General features: G+C 38.8%; 1 protein-coding gene across 1 annotated transcript in view; it reads right to left on the reverse strand.

Moving 5' to 3' along the window:
- The window catches only part of NOX3 (NADPH oxidase 3), a 65992-nt gene extending 50031 nt beyond the window's left edge, over nucleotides 1-15961 (reverse strand). The window contains exons 1-6 of the mRNA XM_061428399.1: nucleotides 15914-15961; nucleotides 15184-15279; nucleotides 14957-15067; nucleotides 13865-13949; nucleotides 4778-4923; nucleotides 2117-2298 (exon numbers count right to left, since the gene is read on the reverse strand). Of these exons, the coding sequence (XP_061284383.1) occupies nucleotides 2117-2298; nucleotides 4778-4923; nucleotides 13865-13949; nucleotides 14957-15067; nucleotides 15184-15279; nucleotides 15914-15961 (668 nt within the window). The remainder of the gene's footprint in view (nucleotides 1-2116; nucleotides 2299-4777; nucleotides 4924-13864; nucleotides 13950-14956; nucleotides 15068-15183; nucleotides 15280-15913) is intronic.
- Between the last annotated feature and the right edge of the window lie 6517 nt (nucleotides 15962-22478).

A 22478-nucleotide genomic window follows, 5' to 3' on the forward strand; every position in this document is an offset into this window, starting at 1 on the left:
CTTTTTAATATGCTGTCTAGGTTGGTCATAGCTTTTCTTCCAAGGAGCAAGCTTTAATTTCATGGTTGCAGTCACCATCTGCAGTGATTTTGGAGCCCAAGAAAACAAAGTCTGACACTGTTTCCCCATCTATTTGCCATGATGTGATGGGACCAGATACCAGGATCTTAGTTTTTTTAGTGTTGAGTTTTAAGCCAGCCTTTTTACTCTCCTCTTTCACTTTCATCAAGAGGCTCTTTAGTTCTTCACTTTCTGCCATAAGGATGGTGTCATCTGCATATCTGAGGTTATTGATATTTCTCCCGACAATCTTGATTCCGGCTTGTGCTTCATCGCACAAGCATGATGTACTCTGCATATAAGTTAAATAAGCAGGGTGACAATATATAGCCTTGATGTACTCCTTCCCCAATTTGGAACCGGTCTGTTGTTCCATGTCCGGTTCTAACTGTTGCTTCTTGACCTGCATACAGATTTCTCAGGAAGCAAGTAAGGCGGTCTGGTATTCCCATCTCTTTCAGAATTTTCCACAGTTTATTATGATCCACAGTCAAAGGCTTTAGCATTCTCAATGAAGTAGAAGTTGATGTTTTTCTGAAATTCTCTTTTGACTTTTCTGTGATCCAGCGAATGTTGCTAATTTGATCTCTGGTTCCTCTACTTTTTCTAAATCCAGCTTGAACATTTGAAAGCTCTTGGTTCATGTACTGTTGAAGCCTAGCCTGGAGGATTTTGAGCATTACTTTACTAGTGTGTGAAATGAGTGCAATTGTGCAGTAGTTTGAACATTTTTTGGCATTGCCCTTCTTTGGAATTGGAATGAAAACTGACCTTTTCCAGTCCTGTTGCCACTGCTGAGTTTTCCAAATTTGCTGACATATTGAATGCAACACTTTCACAGCATCATCTTTTAGTATTTAAAATAGCTCAAATGGAATTCCATCACCTCCACTAGCTTTGTTCGTGGTGATGCTTCCTAAGGCCCTCTTGACTTTGCACTCTAGGATGTCTGGCTCTAGGTGAGTGCTCAACCATCATGATTATCCAGGTCATTAAGATATTTTTTTTGTATAGTTCTATGTATTCTTGCCACCTCTTCTTAATTTCTGCTGCTTCTGATAGGTCCATACCATTTCTGTCCTTTATTGTGCCATCTTTGCATGAAATGCCCCCTTGGTATCTTTAATTTTCTTGAAGAGATCTCTAGTATTTCCCATTCTATTGTTTTCCTCTATTTCTTTGCACTGATCACTGAGGAGGGTTTTCTTATCTCTCCTTGCTATTCTTTGGAACTCTGCATTCAGATTATATCATATCTTTGCTTTTCTCCTTTGCCTTTCACTCTCTTCTTTTCTCAGCTATTTGTACAGCTACTCAGACAACCATTTTGCCTTTTTGCATTTATTTTTCTTGGGGATGGTTTTCATCACTGCCTCCTGCACAATTCTGGTAACATGTAAAGACTTAAAAACATTATCTTTGAAGGTCCTATATTTCAGATGATGCTACTCTAGCTTCCTGATGAAAGAATTAAGAATATCAGGTGGGTGTTGAATGCCAGAACAGCATTTTATGGGATGTTTGAGCAAAAAGGAATCCTAGATGCCAGATGGGGAAACTGAGGTTCAAAAAATTGAAATGGCTTGCAAGTGGTCACTCTGGTGACTAGTGGCACAGCCTAGATCAGGTTGGTCATCTCACACTCTGTCCCTCCACCACACGGGGTTTCCTAATGGATTATTTTAGTCCAGCAAAAGTAAAATCTGAGTATCAAAAATATATATCCCAAGGATTCCCATATAAATTGGATTGTGGAAATAGATTCTAAATAAAATATAGATCTATTGTTATCCAGCTTTCATTAAAATTCCCATATACCTGTCAAAATTTCCCAACAGAATTGGTTAGAAAAAATGAAGTCCTTAACCATCTATATTGCTTTTTTTTCCAGCATAACTAAAAAATTCACTATGTTTGGCATAGTGAATTTGCTTTTTCATACGTTCTCTGCGTCCATCTGTCTTGCATGTCATGCTCCTCCATCCAAAAGACTTTCTAGACTATTCTGAGATTCACAGAGATAAAATCTTACTCTCTGAGTGTCAAAGGGACTCACCCCACTCCGTGGATAGCCAGACCGATAAAGAAGGTGATGAAAACATGGTGCGTATACCAGAACAATTCATAGGACACCTGCCGGATGAACTCGGTGGAAGAGGTCATGATCAAGATCAAAGCCAGAGAGATCAATAGGCCAGTAATGCCTGCGATTGTAGTTAGCAACTCAGTGATTGTGTTCTAAAAGAAACAAACACCATCACATTAATGACTCAGTTCTGTTTTTCCATTTTAGGATCAACATTTGAGAATCCAAACAGGGAGCAATACACAATGTACTAGTCGGAAGCACATTAACCTTGGGAAGGGTCCCCATACACTTCTAACAAGGGACTTCTTATCCTTTCCTCTGCCACCAGAGGGTGGAATTCACTATGCTCAAATTTTGTCCAATGTCATTTTGTTAACTATTTTTTTCCCCATCTGTATAAATCAGCCAGCATGCCAAAGTTGATGATGTTGAATTGTAATTAGGACAATATATGAAAATGCATTTTAGGATACAATACTGCAAAAAAAAAAACCCGAGTTTCAAGTTTTTAATTTTTAAAATAAAAATGAGACTCACCATGCTTAATTGCATCTTAACATTAATAAACACTTTTCTGGAGAGGTCCCTCAGGGGCATCCCTAATAAAGCAGCTGCACACTCTGTTCCCCTGGCAGTTATTCCTTGCTCTCGATTTTTAATTGGAAGGACCATGACTTGCATTTCTTTCATGCCACCTCATGAGGCTTGGAATACGGCTTTGTAAATCCTAGGTGATCAATAAAGATACAGCTATTCTTATTAGATAGACCCTGCCACAAGGCCAGAATTCTGACCTGTTAGTGTAGAGGATGGTTAAATAGCTTTTCAGAATATGAATCATAAAACATTTTGTTTTATTGGGAGTTTGCCATATTCTGGTCAAGTCATTAGTATTCACACACTGTGTTTCTATCTTTGAGACAACTATGAGCTCCATAAACGCACACTGTATTTTTTGTCAGTAAAATCTCATTGATTTGGGCCGCTTTGAGATCTTGAGGTAATTTAAACAGGGACTTCTCTGTTGTTTACTTTTTCCTTTGTAGAGCAAACAGTGGAAATAAAACTGAAAGGGTTATGTCTAAAACATTTAAAAGACCTTTTTTTTTTTTTTCCCACTGTGCTCAGGCATTTTAGAAATCCATTGATATCACATGGTGTGCTAATTTCAAATCATTCTTCTTTGCTTATTAAAGCAAATCCCCACTTCCCTCTTCTTGTGACATATTTATAGACTGGTTTGAGTTGCAAGGGATCATCTAAAACAATTCCTCTGTGTCTCATTAGAAATGCTCTATAATGTACATGTTGTGTTATGAGTACCCATCTTTCTCTAAATATCCTAGATTAGAAGGTTTCTTGACCTTAATTAGTACTTACATAATATATTGCCTTTAAAATTTTGAAATAGCCATATGGGGAGTAGCTTAATCATGTTTAATTTGCTTCAAATTACTTTAAAAGTATTTGTAATAAATATAATTTATTGTATAGTCTCTTCAATATCTTGAGATTTATTCTTGGTTATGTATCACAACAGATTTCCCAGAGTCTTAATGGGGGACAGAGTTAACCCCAGTAGGTGCCCAGATAAATCCTGCAGCTCCAGTAAGTACACCAAAGGCCTTCCATTCCCATAGGCTTAGGGCCTCTGTAGCTTCTAATTGTTGTCAGCTAAGAAAATGTAGCTCTACTAGATCAATGGCCTGATTTTCAAAATCACTGTAGGATAATTAGAAGACATGACATGGAAGAATTTCCCCAGAAAGAGACTTTGAATATTGCTTCTTCAAGTAAGGCTAATGGGCAAAAGGGTCACTTAAAGAGATGGCCCAGACAGTATTGGAGGAATTTCCATTTTGGAGAGTATTGTTTTAGGCTCTTCTTGGACAATACAGATTTTTGATCTTGGTCAACATGCGGCATACATTTTCCAATATGATAGGCAGTACATGGCAAAAGTTTAGATCAACCAGGAAAACAGGCAGGAGGTGAATTAAAGGAAAGAAATGTCTTTTTAGGAGGATTTCTGAGGCTACACATTGGGTTTTCTTTTTGTTTCTTATATGTACACACAACTAATTAGCATTAATGATGTCACTGGCCATGCAGGTCTCATTATGGAATTTGCTGCTCTGTCCAGCATCAGATTTGGCAAACTAGCTAGTCATTTGTGTGCCAAAAATGACACAGGAAAAGCAATCCAGAAAACAATTTGCAAACTGAAAATAAAGACATCCAATTCATCATCCCTGAATTTAGATGGCACTTCACATTCTTTATGATTCTAATATTGGCAAAAAATATCTAATCATGAGCTACTTTAAAAACTTAAAGTAAGGTTTAATAGGTTATTTCATTCCTTGTTAAGGTGTATTTATTTATTTTTGCTATAAACTAATTAAGTGGCATCAATTTTTCTTGCTCATAACCTCTTAGCAATGATGATGGCAGAAGAAAAAGAACTTCTTTTAAAAGGTGAAATTGATGTTACCATTTGGCAGAAACTGGCTCTCTAGCTTTTTAAAAATTTTTATCAAAAGCTTTTGAAATACAGGATTCCTTATAAAGGGATCATAAAAGGAAGGATTTAGGGGATGAGAAAGGAGGTAATATGCAAGAACTCACTGTGTGGAAGGTCCGGATGGGGTTGAGGTAGGTCTCGTTCGGGGTGTCACCAAGTTTGGAAAGTGCAGCCACGAGTCCCTCTGCCTCTGGCGACTGGCTCCAGTAGTAGTGCTCCAGGTTAAACAAATGCGCCACGACGTGGATGGCTGCGGGCAGGGGACGCCGCGGAACAGGCACCATGTTAATTCCTTCCTTTGCGCTTACTTCCCTGGTGGCTCAGACAGCAAAGTGTCTGGCTGCAGTGCAGGAGACCGGGATTCAATCCCTGGGTTGGAAAGGTCCCCTGGAGAAGGAAATGGTAACCCACTCTAGCACTCTTGCCTGGAATATTCCATGGATGGAGGAGCCTGGTGGACTATAGTCCATGGGGTTGCAAAGAGTCAGACACGACTGAGTGGCTTCACCCACTCATGGGTAGGGGACGACAGGGAACACGAACCATGTTAATTTCTTCCTTTGAGGTTACTCAAAAACTCAATGTCTATCTGGTCAAGTTTCTCTGTTCTGGTTTTTGTAACCTCCAAGCAAGATTAATCTGTGCATCTTTCCTAGTGTCTTGAATGAAGTGAACTGAATACTTTTGAAGATACTGTATGATTCAGCACATTCATGTTTTTTAAAAATTTGGCTGTGCAACCCATCACCATATTCATTTTAACTATATTAAGACATAAAGTAAATTTCAATTCACCATAATTTAATTATAAATATATAATCATTCTGGAAATAGAATAGATATTATTATATACAAGTTAGTTATATATATATTCCACCCTATACATATATATAAGAAGATAGACATACACACACATCTCTTATTTCCCAAGAAATCAGAAAGTATTTTTCTAGAATACTGTATGTCAAACACACATATATATGCATATAACATATGATATAGATACCAGAAGAGACAGTGGTGTTTTTGTTCTCTTTCAGACATTATATGTTTTATTCTTACTTTATACATTTTAGTGTATATATATGTATATATACACATACACATACACACATATACTTACATGTGTTATTCCCAGTGGACCAAAATAAATATTTATGAAACTAAACCTCTCAGTATATTCTTAAGAAGAAACTTTAGTTTTCTAATTCTGGGAATTGGTGATGTCTAAATTCCAAGTGAAGAGAATAAGCTCAGATCACAGAATCCTCTGGCCTAAGGAGTCTATGCCCACTGCTACTTTCTTGTCTTCTGAAATCTGTGGGCATGCCAGCAGCCACAACATTCAGACGAGAATATCCTGAGGCTCTTCCTGCCAATGGGAGCCCTGCTGGGTGGCCAGTTGATACTCGCCATTGAGATCACATTCAAGTGTGCAATGAGAACTCATTACCAAGAAGATAGGTAATTTCCAAGTTGACATCCCACCCCCCACCCCCGCATCCACAGTGAAAAGTCACAGAGGCTGCTACTATTCTAAGTCTCTACAGTTGTGGGTGAGTTCTGGGGTCACCGTGGTTGTACACTGTGAGTTGAGGTATGGTTGTTATTTAGTAGCTCAGTCGTGTCCGACTGTTTGTGACCCCATGGACTGTAGCCCACCAGGCTCCTCTCTCCATGGAATTTCCTGGGCAAGAATACTGGAGTGGGTGAGGGGACTGAGGGAAAAGGAAACAGCAGGAGTTTCTGTGAAGTTGGTGGCCTTTGGTTCTAGTAGCAGATATATTTAGAAACGTCATCTCCTATTTGTCCTCTTCTCTCTGTCATCTGAGTTCCATTTAACAGAGCCATTCCCTTTTTTGCCCTGCAAAGCAGTCTTCCTGTTTTAAGACCCAATTCAAAAGTTGTTTTCTCAAGCATTCTTCAGTCCACAGGCACGGATGGTGCCTTGATTACATTTCCCAGATATTATGGTTCTGATGATCTTTTACCTGCGTTGCTTGATGGATTTTGACCCCCCAAGACTTGATCATCTTGAAATCTCAACACCTGTCACTTGCTTAGCACCAGCCTATCTTTAGTAAGGGCTTCCCTGATGGCTCAGTGGTAAAGAATATGCCTGCCAATGGGGGAGACAGAGGAGACTCAGGTTCAGTCCCTGGGTGAGGAAGATCCCCTGGAGAAGGGCATGGCAACCCACTCCAGTATTCTTACCTGCAGAGTCTCATGGACAGAGAAGCCCGGTGGGTTACAGTCCATGGAGTAACAAAGAATCAGACACAACTGAAGCGACTGAGCATGAACGTCCTTAGTGATGATTGCAGAGTGAGATTACAGAAAGGGAGAAAGGTCCAGAGAGGCAATCTATGTGCAGTTAGAGTAGCATTTTCTCTGCTAATATGTATTTTTGCACTTTTTTCTACAGGCTTTAAGTTGGAAATCAATTCAACTATACTTTTGGTTGAAGCTTTTACTTAGGAATGCAAAGCATGTGAGTGTTTCTGAGTCTATGATGTTGACTATCTCCTTAAGGATTCAGTGAGGTGAGCACCCAAGAGGTAGTGTCTTTCCTTAAATGTTCTATTTGTCAACATATGCGGCCGTGTCCCTGAAGGGGCTGCCTTGTTTGGTCTCAGCATCCATGGAGCTAGAAAAGCTTACCTGGCAGCAGTCTCTTGCAATATGTCGTATATAAAAAGGAAACTATTTTCTTAGTTCCACATAGACATTGTCTAGTATTTTTTAATAGCTGTTTTCTAACAATTATCTTAAAGTTTTGAAAAACAAGTAATCTTTTTCCTAGCTAACATATACTGAATACTTATTATACTCCAAATGCTGTTATTAATTCTTTAGGCATATGATCTCATGTAATCCTCATATACTAGTCTTATTTCCATTTTACAGATAAGTGTTTAATAAATTAAGAGTGGTCCATTGATGGAAAAGGTAGGATAAAACTGCTTATGCCAGAGCCTGATCTTTTGACCTTTAAGTTATATTGCTTCTTTTCTCTAATCAATAATGGCTATACTTTACTGAAGATGAATTTCTCCTAAGGGCTTAGCTAGACTCTTTGAATAGCTCACTTGGTGTCTTTAATCTAGAGTCAAAAAGCTCCTACGACTGATGACTGATCATTGTCTTTGGAGTCTTCTTTGTAGGTGGGTGTGAATCCTCGGTCTGCATTTTATCCCTCTCCCTCACACCTGTGCTCATGCCTCTCTTCCATCCTCCCTCTGTGGACTAAAGCACACCAGAGAGAGACGAGTTATTCCCATTTTACAGAAATAGACACTGAGCTTCAAGCCCCAAATTAAGTAATGTATTTACCATTACATAACCTACATGTGATGGTCAGAAAAGGCACACTGGGTAAAATCTAGGTCGTTTATAGTCTACATTCTATAGCTTCTTTCTCCCATGTAATGAGCTGTTGGTCACAATCTACTTTCTATTAGGTTGATTTCCACATGAACTTGCCACTGATAAACTAAATTTAAGTACATTTATTGAATGAGCAAAGATATTGAGCTCTTCATCTATTCCTATTGCCAGGTTTCCCATAACAAGTCTGAAGAAATTAATGAGGTAGAGTATGAAAACCCAAGATGCTTTTCACAAGGTAGCTCTTTAGGGAATGTATTGAAAGCTATTCTTTCCATTTTTTTCTAAGTACTTTAAAATTCGCATCTTAAATGTTTCATTTCTCCAGCCATCTCCATGTCGTTTTATTTTCAGGTGGTACAGTGAGAATCCACCTGCCAATGCAGGAAATGCAAGAGACACCGGTTTGAACCTGGAGAAGGAAATGGCAACCCACTCCAGTATTCTTGCCTGGAATATACCATAGACAGAGTAGCCTGGGGGGCTACAGTGCATGTGATCATAAAGCATCAGACACGATTGATCACAGCACAGCCGCGGTGGGGCCTGTGCGCACCCTCAGCTCCTCAGTCACGCCTGACTCTTTGTGACCCCACGGACTGTAGCCCGCCAGGCTCCTCTGTCCATGGGATCTTCCAGGCTAGAATTCTGGATCCAGTTGCAATTTCTCCAGGGGATCTTCCTGACCCAGGGATTGAACCTGCATCTCCTGCATCTTCTGCACTGGCAGGTGGATCCTTTACCACTGAGCTACCTGGGGATCCATTTTCTCCTAGATTGTACCCTGATTTTATTGTGATCTTGCCTTGGAACCAAAGGTATTCCAGCTACCAAATCCAGGGTTGCTGGGACTTGATAGATATCAGGGGAGAGATGGATTTTGTTCTTTTTCGGACATTATATTTTCTATTCTTCCATTTATACATTTTAGTTATTTTAATATGAATAGCTGTGCTATCTATGTTTACAGTGACAGTTGCTTCAAGTATATGATAAAATAGTGACACGCTTTTATTTTTTCTTTCTTAGTCATCAAAATCATGTTACTAGATTTGGTATGAGCATGTGGGAGAAAGAATACTGAAGAGGATATGTCTCAGTTACTTAACTTCTTTTAGTCCCTGTTTTCTCATCTGTAAAAGGGGTGGGTTGAACTAAACCATGATATCTAGGCTCCCTTCCAGCTGTCTGGCTCCTATGTCTCCATTTGAAGTTAATTGGGAACATTTGTCATCTGAAAGGGAGCTGCAGTCCAATACAAGAGCAAACATGAAACTTACCGTTTTAAAACATTTTAAAAATCAACATGGTCTGAAAGGAGCTTCTTCAGTCTTATAGCAAATCCAGTGTCACCAGCTACATGGGTTCTCTCCTCATGGTATTTCAGGGGACCAATCGCTTGGAAGATCCCAAGGTACACATTTGCAGAACTAACTCGAGTTCCATGCTAAAAAATGCTATGGCTCAGTCTTTCCATTATTTTTTCTTACAAAAATATTTTTTACAGTTAAAAAAGAGCTGCAATCTTGGACACACTACAAATGCACATTTAATTGCTGTGTGAACTTTGGAGTTCAACTAAGGAGCTTTTATTGAAGAGTGAACAGAAAAAAAATTCATAAAGGCTACAATTAGAGCCAGTTGCCCTGAGAAAGTTCCTTTTTCTCCCTTCTTTCCTTCTTTTTCTTTTTCAGGAGATCAAAGGGAGCGTAATTGAGGGAGAATCTTGGAAGTGTGGTCAGTTCTATGCTATCTCTCTGCCTGCCTGTCAGTGATAACAGTCATTTTGGAGTTAGTCACCTCCTAATTAAGCAGCCTTTAGAAAGAAGGACCCAGGGACAAATTCTGGCTGTGTTTCTTACAGCCAGAATTTGGCCCCAAACTTTCAAATTTGTGGTCTTATTTCTGCAAGAATATACACATTCTCTGGCACTCTGTGCATGCCAATCATTTGAAAATCACATTAAATTGTGTGAGGCAAGACAGGGGAGACGCCTACTTGGAACTCTCCATGCCTCAAGCAGAACTAGATCAGTAGCCATCCCTTTGGGATCAGGTCTGAAAGCATTTGGGCCTCTGGGATTGTTCTCTGTGGTGGGGCCTCCAAATCATTTTTTCTCAGCGTCCCAAATCTGAGGTCACTTCTCTCAACCTGTCTCTATTGTGTTTCTTGAGGTTTACAAACTAATCAACGCATCAGGAGCTGCCTGTGGGTCATTATCCACCCCTGGAACCTAGCAGATGCCAACTGCAGGGACAGACAGAGCTGCCAGGGTCACTATTCACAGCCCCTTGGAAGGAAGCTCGGGCTTAAAGTACTACTATTCAATTGGAAGGGTCTTCAAGGTCTACTGTGGGCCAGAGTCCAGAAAGATCTGCATTAACAAGAACAGAGAGGCTGCAAAACTACGATTTTTATACCAGGGAGGTTATGGAGCTCTGAAAATGATTTATTAGTGGTTGAAGAAGGCTCCGGCAGCTCTTATCGTAGGCAAGCAAGCAGGAAGGCAGGAAGCCAAAAGAAGAGTTCCTGTCACTGCATTTTCGGTGATGCCCTTGATCATAGATACCATTGTTTGCCTCTTCCCTCCTCCTCCCCAGCCTGCTTTCACCAGGCTCTAATTACCTCCTTTAATGATTTGACCAATTAAAGCCTGCAGTTCAACTTATAGGGGAACGGATGAGAAATTAGAGGCTGGCACGCAAACTTCGACGAGGATGCACTTCTTCCAAGGTTACACACCTCTATTAAGCCAGTCGGCTATTTGAAAAGCAGCATAATGGGCGATGCTAATAGAGCAAGCACGGGGACATTTTCAGCAGCTCCCAAGTGAATACACCAGAAGGACAAAATGGGAAAAGCAAAGGTATATCTATGAAACCAGGGCTTAGCATTTTTCTCCTCCTAAAGGCACAGTTGCCAGCCGCGTTTCTTCGTCAATGTGAAATGTAATAATTGCTTTGTCAGGGTTTGGGAGAAGCACAGCGCTCTCTCTCCACCCTCCTGCCTCTGCCTGGAATGGAAACAACCGCTGGGCTGCTGGTTGCCATGGCGGTGGGAGATGAGGAGCCTCTGCTCTCAAAAGCAGTCAGACCCTGCTGGCACAGCCCCGGGAGACGTTTGGGAGCCTGGCAAACAGTGGGGATTCAAGGAGAAGAGGGCCAGGGAGACTTCATTCTCTCCAGGGATTTGTGAGGGAAAGCGGGAGAACAGGCATCCTGCTTTGTCTTGTCATAGCAGAATGTGAATTAATTATCGTGGATGACTGGCATCATTTTGAGTCTCTTTGCTGCCCGCACACTATCTTTTGTCCACCCCAAAACACTCCCGGTTCCTTGGCAACTCCTGAACGCTTACATCTAGCACCTTGTCCCAAGAAATCCCTTGATCTATCTCTTTTTTCCTGCTGGCCAACTTTCCTACTCATCCTCAGGTTTGACCAGATTTATTGAGGTTGTGTGCCGCAACCAGGAGAGGGAAGAGGCATAAGGCACCGTCTCACATTTTAAGGTGATCAGAATCTGAGAAATTGTACTGTGTGGTAGGAGGGGTGCCTGGGGCCCAGAGATAAGGAAGCCCAACAGCCCAGATCTGGCAGCTCAGGGAGAAGCTGGCTAAGCATGGAGCCCTGGATATGGTGACAATTTATCCAGTGAAGAAGGAGAGGGCAAGCATTTCAGACAGAGCCAATAGCAAGGCCAAATGCACAGCCTGCTCAGGGACCACCAGAAGCTAGGAGAAAGCAAGGGGGTGTGGTGAAGGATGAGCTGGTGTGCGGTGGGCGGGACTTGGTGGTGGGAGCCTGCCCACCAGGCTACGCTTGATCTGATTCTCTTTGCAGTGGCAGCAGTAAGGGACTTGAAGTCTGTAGGTTTCTAAGAGATCCACTCCTGACACCTAGTCTGCACATCTCATAAGAATGGATAGATTGTATTATTGGTGTGTGTTTTGTTTTTTTTAATTCCACGGAGTAGAACATAAGGAACTTATCTGAGATCACACAACCCATCAGTAGCAGGGGTATAAAATAACTTGGTCATCTGCTTTTAGTCAACTGCTGTCCCTGTGAATTATGCTCCATCCTGAAACCATTACTGACTGTACCAGTTTCAGGAGGTTATATATAGTTCCTATCATGGTATCTTGGGCACAGGAGGCAGATATTCAACACGCATCACTGATATATATATATACACACATACATACATACTATTGATATATGATTCTGCATGAAGAAATATACATACTCAAAGGTTTAAGGAGAAAAAAATCATTGCATAACACATATTTTCCTTTATTCTTTGATTCCTTTTCTGACATGTTTTGATGCTCTGGGGTTTTTTTGTTCCTTCTCTCTATTATATCTTTATAACTTTCTCTTAGAGTCCAATTCTGCCTTAAAGCTATTGCAGAGTGAGCATTCTTCCTGACATTGTAGTGTGTTTTATCTCCTCTTTTAAAACAGAATTAAAGGTTCTTAGGCTTTAAAGGAAGCCTAGAGTTTCCTTGAATTCCTTCTCTGAAGCACTTTCCAAAATGCAATCTGGATTCCACTAGAACAGCTCCCCCAACAGGGAACTCAGCCCTCTCAGGGGACCCTCATTCTAATTTTAGATAATTTTCAAGGTCTGGCAAAGGCTTCCATTTCTGAGCTTAAATCTGCTTCCCTGAGTCTTCATTCCTTCCTGTATTTACTCATTCATCAAAGATTATTGGCATCTACATATACTCTGCACCATTGCAGGCCTTGGAACACAAAGATGAATTAGCCCTGCTCTTTGTCCTCCAAACTTTCTCTGGTTTTCTCTAGGACATGCTGTAGATTTACCCTTAATTCTTAACAAATGCTGAAGAACTTTTCCAAACATTTCCTGGGTTGGCTTAATCTGGCATTGAAGACAGCCGGTAGGGAGCTCTCCCTGCTTGTCTTAGCACACACCCAAAATTGTGCTAATTGGCACCGGGGCACCGTCTGTCATGTCTTGTTGCTTAATTAAATCTACATTTGTTTTGAATGTTCTTTTTATTCTGCTATTTTTTATGCATGAGAGGATAAAAACAAAAGAGAAAAACATTTTATAGTTAAATTAGTTTGAGGAAAACAGTCCTGAATCATAACTCTTTATTGTTCAGATAGCCTTTTATTTCAATGTCTTTGTTGTCCAACAAAACCACAAGCCAATTGGTTGTTGCCCCTCTTCATTTCTTCCTGATCAGAGTTTAACCTTGACCTTGGATGCTAATTTCTAGTGCTTTTATCTTGAACTCTCTTGTTTTCTAATTCAAGAAATGGTGATAACAATTTATATGGCTATAAAGCTTCAGATCTTTTCAAGATCCTTTTATATCCACTAGCTCAATACTATTCAAAACCTCGTTCACATGATCTTGCTTTTCTCCTTTTTATTGCCCATGATACCAGTTGATAGTCATTTTCCCATGACTGAATGGGATTTTGAGTATAGGTCAATTTTATTTCTGATGTGAATTATATTGAATAACAAAGTGCTTATTTTTCAAGTGGGTCTTTACCACGGTATTATCAACAAGCTTAATTATTCAGAAATGAAAATGAAGTTTCATAAACTTTTCCTTGACAAATTGAAGGCTTGGTAAAGAAGAGAAGGCATGAATGTAAATTAGAAACTTAAAAATCCATTTGTATAAGGTTTGCATGGTCAGATGGAAGACAAAGATTTCTTTCACCTAAGGGTGAGTCTTTGGCAGGGAAGGAATAAACAAAACTATTAAATGAATGTGCAGTATTATAAAATTAATCAGATAATTAATAATAAGCACTTACTTGCATTAATGACTATTCCATAGGCAACCAGTTTGTGGAATTTGAGATTTTTGTCTAATTGCCTCCTCCACAGTCCTCTGAAGCACTAGAGTAACAAAAATTAGAAAGTCTTATTCAGGGAAAATCATAGCAATAGCAGTGTCATGAGAGTTAAGAGAGCAAGACTCAGGCTCTGCCTCTAAATTACTAAAGGTGGGCCTACCTGAGACAAAAATTAGTGGCCATTAATTAGTCAAACAGGCAAAATCAAATGGTTATTACTAGCTTTGCTGAAATTCCAACTCAATAAAAGTGATTGAGTTAGTAGTTCCCTGGCTACAAGTCAAAACTCTAGAATAAACCTGCTAATAATCATGCACTGGCTAATTTAGAAAATGAAGATGATAACCATCATCCTCAGTGATGTGGTTTAAGTGGTCTATAAATTATTCCTTATTACACAAAGAAAGGCTGTATATTCATCTACATCTAAATATTCATAACATTATGAAGATTGTATGATAAAGTATTTAGTCTGGAAGGGTTATTGAGGTCTCATTTTTCTGTACAGTGCGCTATTCTGTTTGGCAGGAAACACAGGTAAGTACTCAACGCAGTGAAATCTACATAATTAGGAAATGCCCCATTGTGTCTGCTAGGGGTTAAAATTTACATATTAAAATCTATGTACACTAATTGTGTTTTCCTGGGCTGAAAACTCAGAGAGACGCTTCTTTAGTGGCATTTGACTCATCTACGTATCTATTTCCTTTTAATCAGAAATGGTAATAGTTCAAGCTGTTATAATGCTTCCATCTTCATGAGTCAGGTCAATCTTATTAGCCTTTCTTTTCCGATGAAGCAGATGCATCAGGGGAAGGTTGAGCAATGAGTCCAATGTCATGTAAGGTGTCAATGGCAAAAGGAAAACACAAATCAAGTGTACCAATTTCCGATTTTCAGTTTTAGCCATTGTGTCCTCTCTACAAAGAAGCATATGTCAATCTAAACAGGATTATTGGGAATTTCATAGTGAAGTACATCTTTGTTTTCAATAGCACTTATATTAATAGATCATAACAACGGAAATTATTTCAATAACTTAGTACTTACAGCACTTGTCCCTCTCATGAATGAAATAAGGTTTCGACTGACGGGTAATAGAATTAGCATGCAGTTAAAATTCAGGCACACTGCAGATGCGCGAGCCCAAGCCAGGGTAGACTGTCCATGTATAAAGACATAAGAAAGAGATACAGTGAAACAGGGAAGCTGGGGGAAATAGAATGCATTTTGTTTTCTGAAATGATAATTAATGCATAGTACCCAAATCTACTTACACCCAGAATAACTCGTGTATAAAGGAAAGACTCTTCCTCTTCATACCAATAGAATGTGTCGATAAACAGATATAAATTCACTCCCAGCCATGAGAGCTAGAGCAGAAGGGAAAAAAGGGCCAGTCAATACTGTCTTCAACCTTTCCTTCTTCTCAAAATCATTTGGGGTTCTTGGGGTCTTTTTTTTTTAAGTGAAATGAAAAGCTTTTCAATATCAATCAGAATCATTCCATATACTTATTTCTTATAGGTTAGTTTTGTAACAGTTATCAGCATGTTAAGAAATTGTTAACTTTATTAAAAAAGATTTGAAATACATAGGGGTATACTTTAAGGAATTTAATGAAAAATACAGAACCCTCCTAATCAACATTGCTATAATCTTTCAAGTCAATGATGTCAAGAAGGAGGAAACCCTTAAAAATCAACTCAGAAAATACTTTAGAAAAATTCCAATGTCATAGTCTAATTCAAACACTTCCTTCGATTTACAGAAACATTCATACCTGATGCAAATGGAAACCACTTGACTTTAAAAATAATGATTTGCATGATTCTGCAAGAGTAAATTAAGATTTACCAAGGTGTATCTACTGAATGTTTTCTAACAAGTTTTAGTCTTTTAAGCCGGGCAATACTTCACGTTACTTAGTATTCCTATACAAGTTATCTGAAGAATCAAGGTATGCAGTGTATATGTTTAGAGCTGAATAACAAAAATGATACTTACTACTAATATGATGGAGAGACTCTCATTCAAAATCCAGCATCCCATCATGACAGCCTTGCTCGTTTGCGGTTAGCAAATTATTTTTTTCATTCAGCTCAGCCTGGTTGTTGTATCCTTAGCAAGGGCTTTTTTGCTATGTTATTTTATCTTTTTGTCTTAGGAAGCACCTATTGGGAGCAGCTCTCGAGGAATTTCTAATTAAGGACTTCTTGCCAAAGGCACATCTCCAAGTTGACATGCCTCATGACCTGGGTGAAAACAAGGCAAGTCTCTGTCTAATGATTCCTTTCTTCAAAGATTTCACAAGAAAAGAAGGCTCGTTTTATTAAATTAGCCTGATGTACTTTATACCCCATTCATTTTCTACATGATTGCAGTCAGGATGATAATAAGTCCTTATGTAAAATTGAAAAATAACCTAACTGCTGAAGGCTGGATACAGCAAAACATTTTAATAGAGTTTTTGCCACGTTCTTTATTTTAGTTTCTTCACTTCCTTTCTTCCTCTTTGGAAAAAGCTTTTTATAGAAAACATAGAATGATGGGTAAATAAATATAAGTTAATCTTTCAGAAGGTGATGAAGAAAACCAGAGAAGAATCTCTAAAAAAAAACACAGATGGAGGAACTTTCATAAACTTAAAATGTGGGTGGGACTTCCCTGGTGGTCTGGTGGTTAAGACGTCATGCTCCCAATGCAGGGGACCCAGTTCTGATTCCTGGTTCAGGGAACTAGATGCTGCATGCCACAACTAAGACCTGATGTAGCCAAATAAGTAAATATTTTAAAAATATGTAACTATAAAGAATGAAGGAGACAGTTGTGGGATTACAGAATAAATTGTATTTTTTCCCCTGTAATCCCACTTGGTGTACCCATGAGGTCAGTGAGAATATTCTTTCATACTTTAGTGATCCAAGGAGTGGCTGTCTGGGCCTGGTCCATTCTCTGATTTTGTGTAAGTTACAGTTATTAAATGGGGCTTCCCAGGAGGTGTGGCGGTAAAGAATCTGCCTGCCAATGCGGGAGATGCAAGAGACGTGGGTTTGATCCCTGGGTTGGGAAGATCCCCTGGAGTAGGAAATGGCAATCCATTCCAGTATTGTTGCCTGGAAAATTCCATGGGCAGAGGATCCTGGAGGGCTACAGTGTTCGGGGTTGCAAAGAATCAGGCACAACTCAGCGACTGAGCACACAGACACATGGTTATTAAATGCAGTGACTGCGACTGCTCTGCTTTTGAATATGCTGTCTAGGTTGCTCATAACTTTTCTTCCAAGGAGTAAGCGTCTTTTAATTTCATGGCTGCAATCACCATCTGCAGTGATTTTGGAGCCCAGAAAAATAAAGTCTGACACTGTTTCCACTGTTTCCCCATCTATTTCCCATGAAGTGATGGGACCAGATGCCATGATCTTCGTTTTCTGAATGTTGAGCTTTAAGCCAACTTTTTCACTCTCCACTTTCACCTTCATCAAGAGGCTTTTGAGTTCCTCTTCACTTTCTGCCATAAGGGTGGTGTCATCTGCATATCTGAGGTGATTGATATTTCTCCCAGCAATCTTGATTCCAGCTTGTGTTTCTTCCAGCCCAGCGTTTCTCATGATGTACTCTGCATATAAGTTAAATAAGCAGGGTGACAGTATACAGTCTTGATGTACTCCTTTTCCTATTTGGAACCAGTCTGTTGTTCCATGTCCAGTTCTAACTGTTGCTTCCTGACCTGCATATAGGTTTCAGGTCAGGTGGTCTGGTTTTCCCATCTCTTACAGAATTTTCCACAGTTTATTGTGATCCACACAATCAAAGGATTTGGCATAGTCAATAAAGCAGAAATAGATGTTTTTCTGGAACTCTCTTGCTTTTTTGATGATCCAGCAGATGTTGGCAATTTGATCTCTGGTTCCTCTGCCTTTTCTAAAACCAGCTTGAACATCAGGAAGTTCACGGTTCACGTATGGCTGAAGCCTGGCTTGGAGAATTTTGAGCATTACTTTACTAGTGTGTGAGATGAGTGCAATTGTGCAGTAGTTTGAGCATTTTAATATATGAAATACAGATATTTTGGCAGATTAACCCGAGGTAAGAGCGCAGTTAGTGAAATATCCTCAGTAGCTTTTTTAACAGTGAGGCATATAAAGATGTAAAGTCTTCATATTCATTTCTTTAAGCCAATAATCTTCCATGATGAAATGATTTGTTATTTCTGAAGTGTTTAGGATTTACATATCTTAGAGGCATTATTCAGTTGGGTTATAAAAATTAATTCAGAAAGACTACCTCCAGAATTTTATACTATCTTCTCTATTTTAGATTCAGTGAGTGTGAGACAGAGCTGGAGTTTTCTAGCCTTCTGTATTCTTCACACGGTGCTACAAATGAGAGGCATATATTGCTGAATAATAATGTGTGGTCACATTTCTGTTGTTGTTAATTGCCTAGACTATTTCTAGTGCTATAATAAAAATAAAATTTAAAAGTTTAGAAAATTTAGAAACAACACTGCATCTTTGCATGTTCTATTCTTATTTCTAAAATGTGATGTGTTTGTTCCTCATCTTGACACTCATGCAGAGACACTATGTGTTAAATCTATTATTCATTCATAGCGTAAAAGACGGTTCATAGTTGTGTTATAAGAGTATAAATCATGACAGCTTCTGCATTTTTCTCCACAGATTTTATTTTTGTAGAACTTACCATGTTTAGTTTACTCATATTAAAAAATACGTGACTTTCAAATTATATTCAGTTTATTCAGAGCTCAGCACTATTGTACAATTGATGGACATGCTTTTTCTTCTCAAATTCTGTATATTCATATATAAGAATAATCTGTTGACACCACTGGTTGGTTTACAATATTGGAATTAGATTTTATAAAACACAAAATATCGTATCTTATATCACACACACACAAGTTCAACTCAGTCCAGCCTCTGCACTCCCCAGAAGTCCTCAGTTTTGAGAAATATGATATTGTGATTTCTCTCTTTATTTTTGATTTATCTGGGGAAATTTGAGGATGCCTATCCAGCCCCCAGTGGCTGCCTTAGTTTTTACTGCAATGAAGAGATTTGTGCAGATCAGAATTTAAATCAAAGCAATCTGAATCATTTCCTAAGAATTCAGGTCAACTGAATGGAGTTGCATCTAAAGAGAGGAAATTGTACAAAATCTACTAAAATGATATGAATGCTCAGCATTCAATCTAGCTTCATCTAATTGTTCTTTGTTGCTAATAAGTTGTGCTCATTTCATTTCTCAGGATTTTCTCAGAAAAAAATGAAGTGAAGTTTGTTCTGTGTGTTTCTAAGGCAGATATAGTCCTTCTAATTAAATGGATACACCCTCTGGTTCTTCCAGCTCAACACAAAATATGTGGATTTTTTTCCCTTGTAAAGATGACCAGTAACAGACTTTCTGTAGTGGAGAAAGTAGGAAGGAAACCAAACAGATACGTTTACAAAGGCAGGTTAATTGCGTGTATATAAAACAGAAACTCCATACTACCCACACTACATTTCTGGACTAGATTTACTCCATTATATTTTTTGTTCTTTTTAGTTTCTTAGTTGAACAGTTGACCCAACAAAAAAACGCTTTGATCCTCAAGGGCAAGATTGATCATCCAGTAGCTTTTTTGCTGCTGCATACTAAAATCTAAGTTCCCTGTAGACATAGCAGAGTTCACAGTGCATAAAAATAGCATTGCCAAATCTTCTAAGCATTAGACATGTTTTTACCCCTTTTCCTAAAAGCAAAAGTGAAAAGAGATGAAAAAAGTAAATTAAAAACTATAGACACATATAGTATCAGATATTTATATAGTTATTTTGAGGAGCATTTGTTGTAAAAATTATGAAACTCTGTTAGATAAATCATATGTTGAATGAATTCATTTTTTAAAGAAAAAGTAGAACAAAAGAAAAGAGTTCAGAAAGGCCATGCATTGAAATATACCTGATTTTTAAAATAAAATAAAATTAAATATATCACCAACATCTTGCCGTTTGCTGAATGAAGTATATTGTATTTTTGTTTTAGGAAAGGTTGTGCTCTCTGAATATTGTATAAAAATAGCTTATTTCACAAACTTATATTGGCATTAGTCGGTTCAAACCTTTTTTCCCCACTTAGGCATAATTTATTCATCCAAGTCTCCCAGTTTCAAATGAAGGCTAACTGAGACCACAGCACTCATCACATGATGCTCGGCTCAGAGGGTGTTAGAGTTTGGGTTCCACTATTTAGAAGCTTACAGGGTAGCAGGGAAGTGGCAGGACATGTGTGGCAATAAAGTAATCATTTAAAGGTGAGTACATTCTGGAGTGGCCGAGATTGTCCACCTGGGGGCCACTGAAGCACAAAGAGATCTTGCTAAAGGATTTACTGTAGGGAGAATGCTCTCTACATGGGGATCAAACTGACTTTTGTCAAAAATTACATGGCATGAAGAAGAAAGGAGAAAAATAAGTTTGAATTTCTGTGTCTCTCAAAGGGTCAATTGAATCAGCTCCCAAAACATCAAACAGCAAGGAAAAACGACTCCTGCTTCCAATCTTCTTCCTGCAGTCACTTCTGATGCGGTCTGCTAAGCCCAGAGGGCTTTGTGCTTTGTTTGGTGTCCATTTTCCTGCCTTCATCTTTCTCATTGCTCACGTAAGTTTGCAGCACATTTCATCTTTACATTTATGGAGTCACCTAAAATCTTTTTGAGAGTTATTTAGAAAGCTACTTCTTACAGGGCACTGATGCTGATAGCCTCAGGACCACAGTTCAGAAGTGAGCAGAGAGACTAACTCATCATTTCTTATCCCCAAACCAAGTGGCACAGTTCAAAGTCTCCTGTTTTGCCAATTTTAACTTTTTGGTTTTAGGAATCTGGTGAAAGTCAGAATTATCATGCTTTTTATATTTTATATCATGCCCAGCATACACAGAAATGTAATAAATATTAAATAACAAACACAGAAATACATTCATTTCTCTGCTTCTTAAAACATAAGACAGTTCTATACAAATCCATACACAGATACATTTGCAGGATTTTCGAGCAGTGTTTTCCCTTAAAGTTTAAAACTGAGAGGAAAGTTTTCCTGTCTAGGTCGTGAATTATTTAACTTCTGAGTTTAGGAAAATTTAAAGTTTAAGAAGGCTAGTCTGGAAATCCCTTCTTTGCATATCCAAGCTGTTCATCTCTCAAAAGTCAAAGTGGATGCCAGAATTCCATAGATTTCATTTTTCAAGATGAACATTCATATTTGAACATATTTCAAAGCAGATGGTTTACAGTTCATGTATTTGTTGCTGTTTTCCTGCCACAACAACTAAATATTGAAGACACATATTTGTGATGAGGAGAGCACTTCCAAACCGTCTCTCCCGCTGCTCTCTCACACTGCGTGCTCTAATCCCCTGTGTGCTGCAGGGAAAGGCGCTGAGGAATGAAGCAGTGAATTACATCCATTTGATTTAATAGACAGCAGAGGGGTGCAATAACATAAAACAAGCTTCCTAAAAATAAATACTTTTTTTTTGTAGCAGTCATGAATTTTCTGGTAGCAAATAAGAAATCAAATGAACACGTATTGAAATATTCTGTTTTCATGATCCATTTAGATGAACTGGAAAGTTTTAAGCCCTCTACTATCTTATAAGGCAGTTTGCCAAACTGTGGGACTGTTTGATCACAGTTAAGAAAGAAGAGGAAAATCAAATGAAGGTTTAGTTTTTTTTTTTAAAGTAAAGCCATCAGATAAGAAAGTATCAGCTGGAGAAAGCATTGGATGTTTGTACTGAAGGATGCCAATGTCCCTCAACAGGCTCAGTGATCTCTCTTCCAGGATGAAATGATGTGCTGCTCGTTTGTCATCTCATTTGCAATTTGCTATTATTCTACTCAACCATCAATGTTTGCATTCTTACAACTCTGAAGATTCATTTTGTTGACAAAGGGTTCAGTTAGGAATTGGAACCAAAATAATACAAGGTTTTGAAAAATGGAAAATAGAAGAAAGAATTGTAAGCACAGAAAAGAGTAGGTTCGCTTGCTACTTTAACAAAATCTCTGTGACTATTCAATAACCACTAACTAAGAAACTGACAAAAAGGGAAAAACCTGTCCACAGTTATCATGACCATCATCCAGCAACACGGGACATGCACACACAAAGACTTAGGAATACCTTTTTAGGAGACGGTTTGTAGAGCTTCATACTGAGAATCGAAATTGCCTAGATTCATCTGGAGTCTCGCCCCACTACCAGTACCCCACAGCAGCTGTGGTCAGGTCCTGTGGCCTTTCTGGGGGCCAGGCACGTCCACCAGCATGCCACAGGAGCCATAGGTAGTCCCTGCATCTGGTCCAGGGGCCAGCCTTGCCTAGGTATCATCAAAAATATAAAATGAGATGGAGGGGGAGTAAAAAGATACAACTATGGAATTTAATTTTTTTAAAGTTTGTAAAAATGGCAGTAAATACATACATATCAACACTTACTTGAGAAGTACATAAACTAAATTTGGAAATCAAAAACAGAATGGCTGAATGGAGTTTTCCAAA

The sequence above is a fragment of the Bos javanicus genome, chromosome 9 (genome assembly GCF_032452875.1).
Source record: "Bos javanicus breed banteng chromosome 9, ARS-OSU_banteng_1.0, whole genome shotgun sequence".
NCBI classification, from domain to species: domain Eukaryota; kingdom Metazoa; phylum Chordata; class Mammalia; order Artiodactyla; family Bovidae; genus Bos; species Bos javanicus.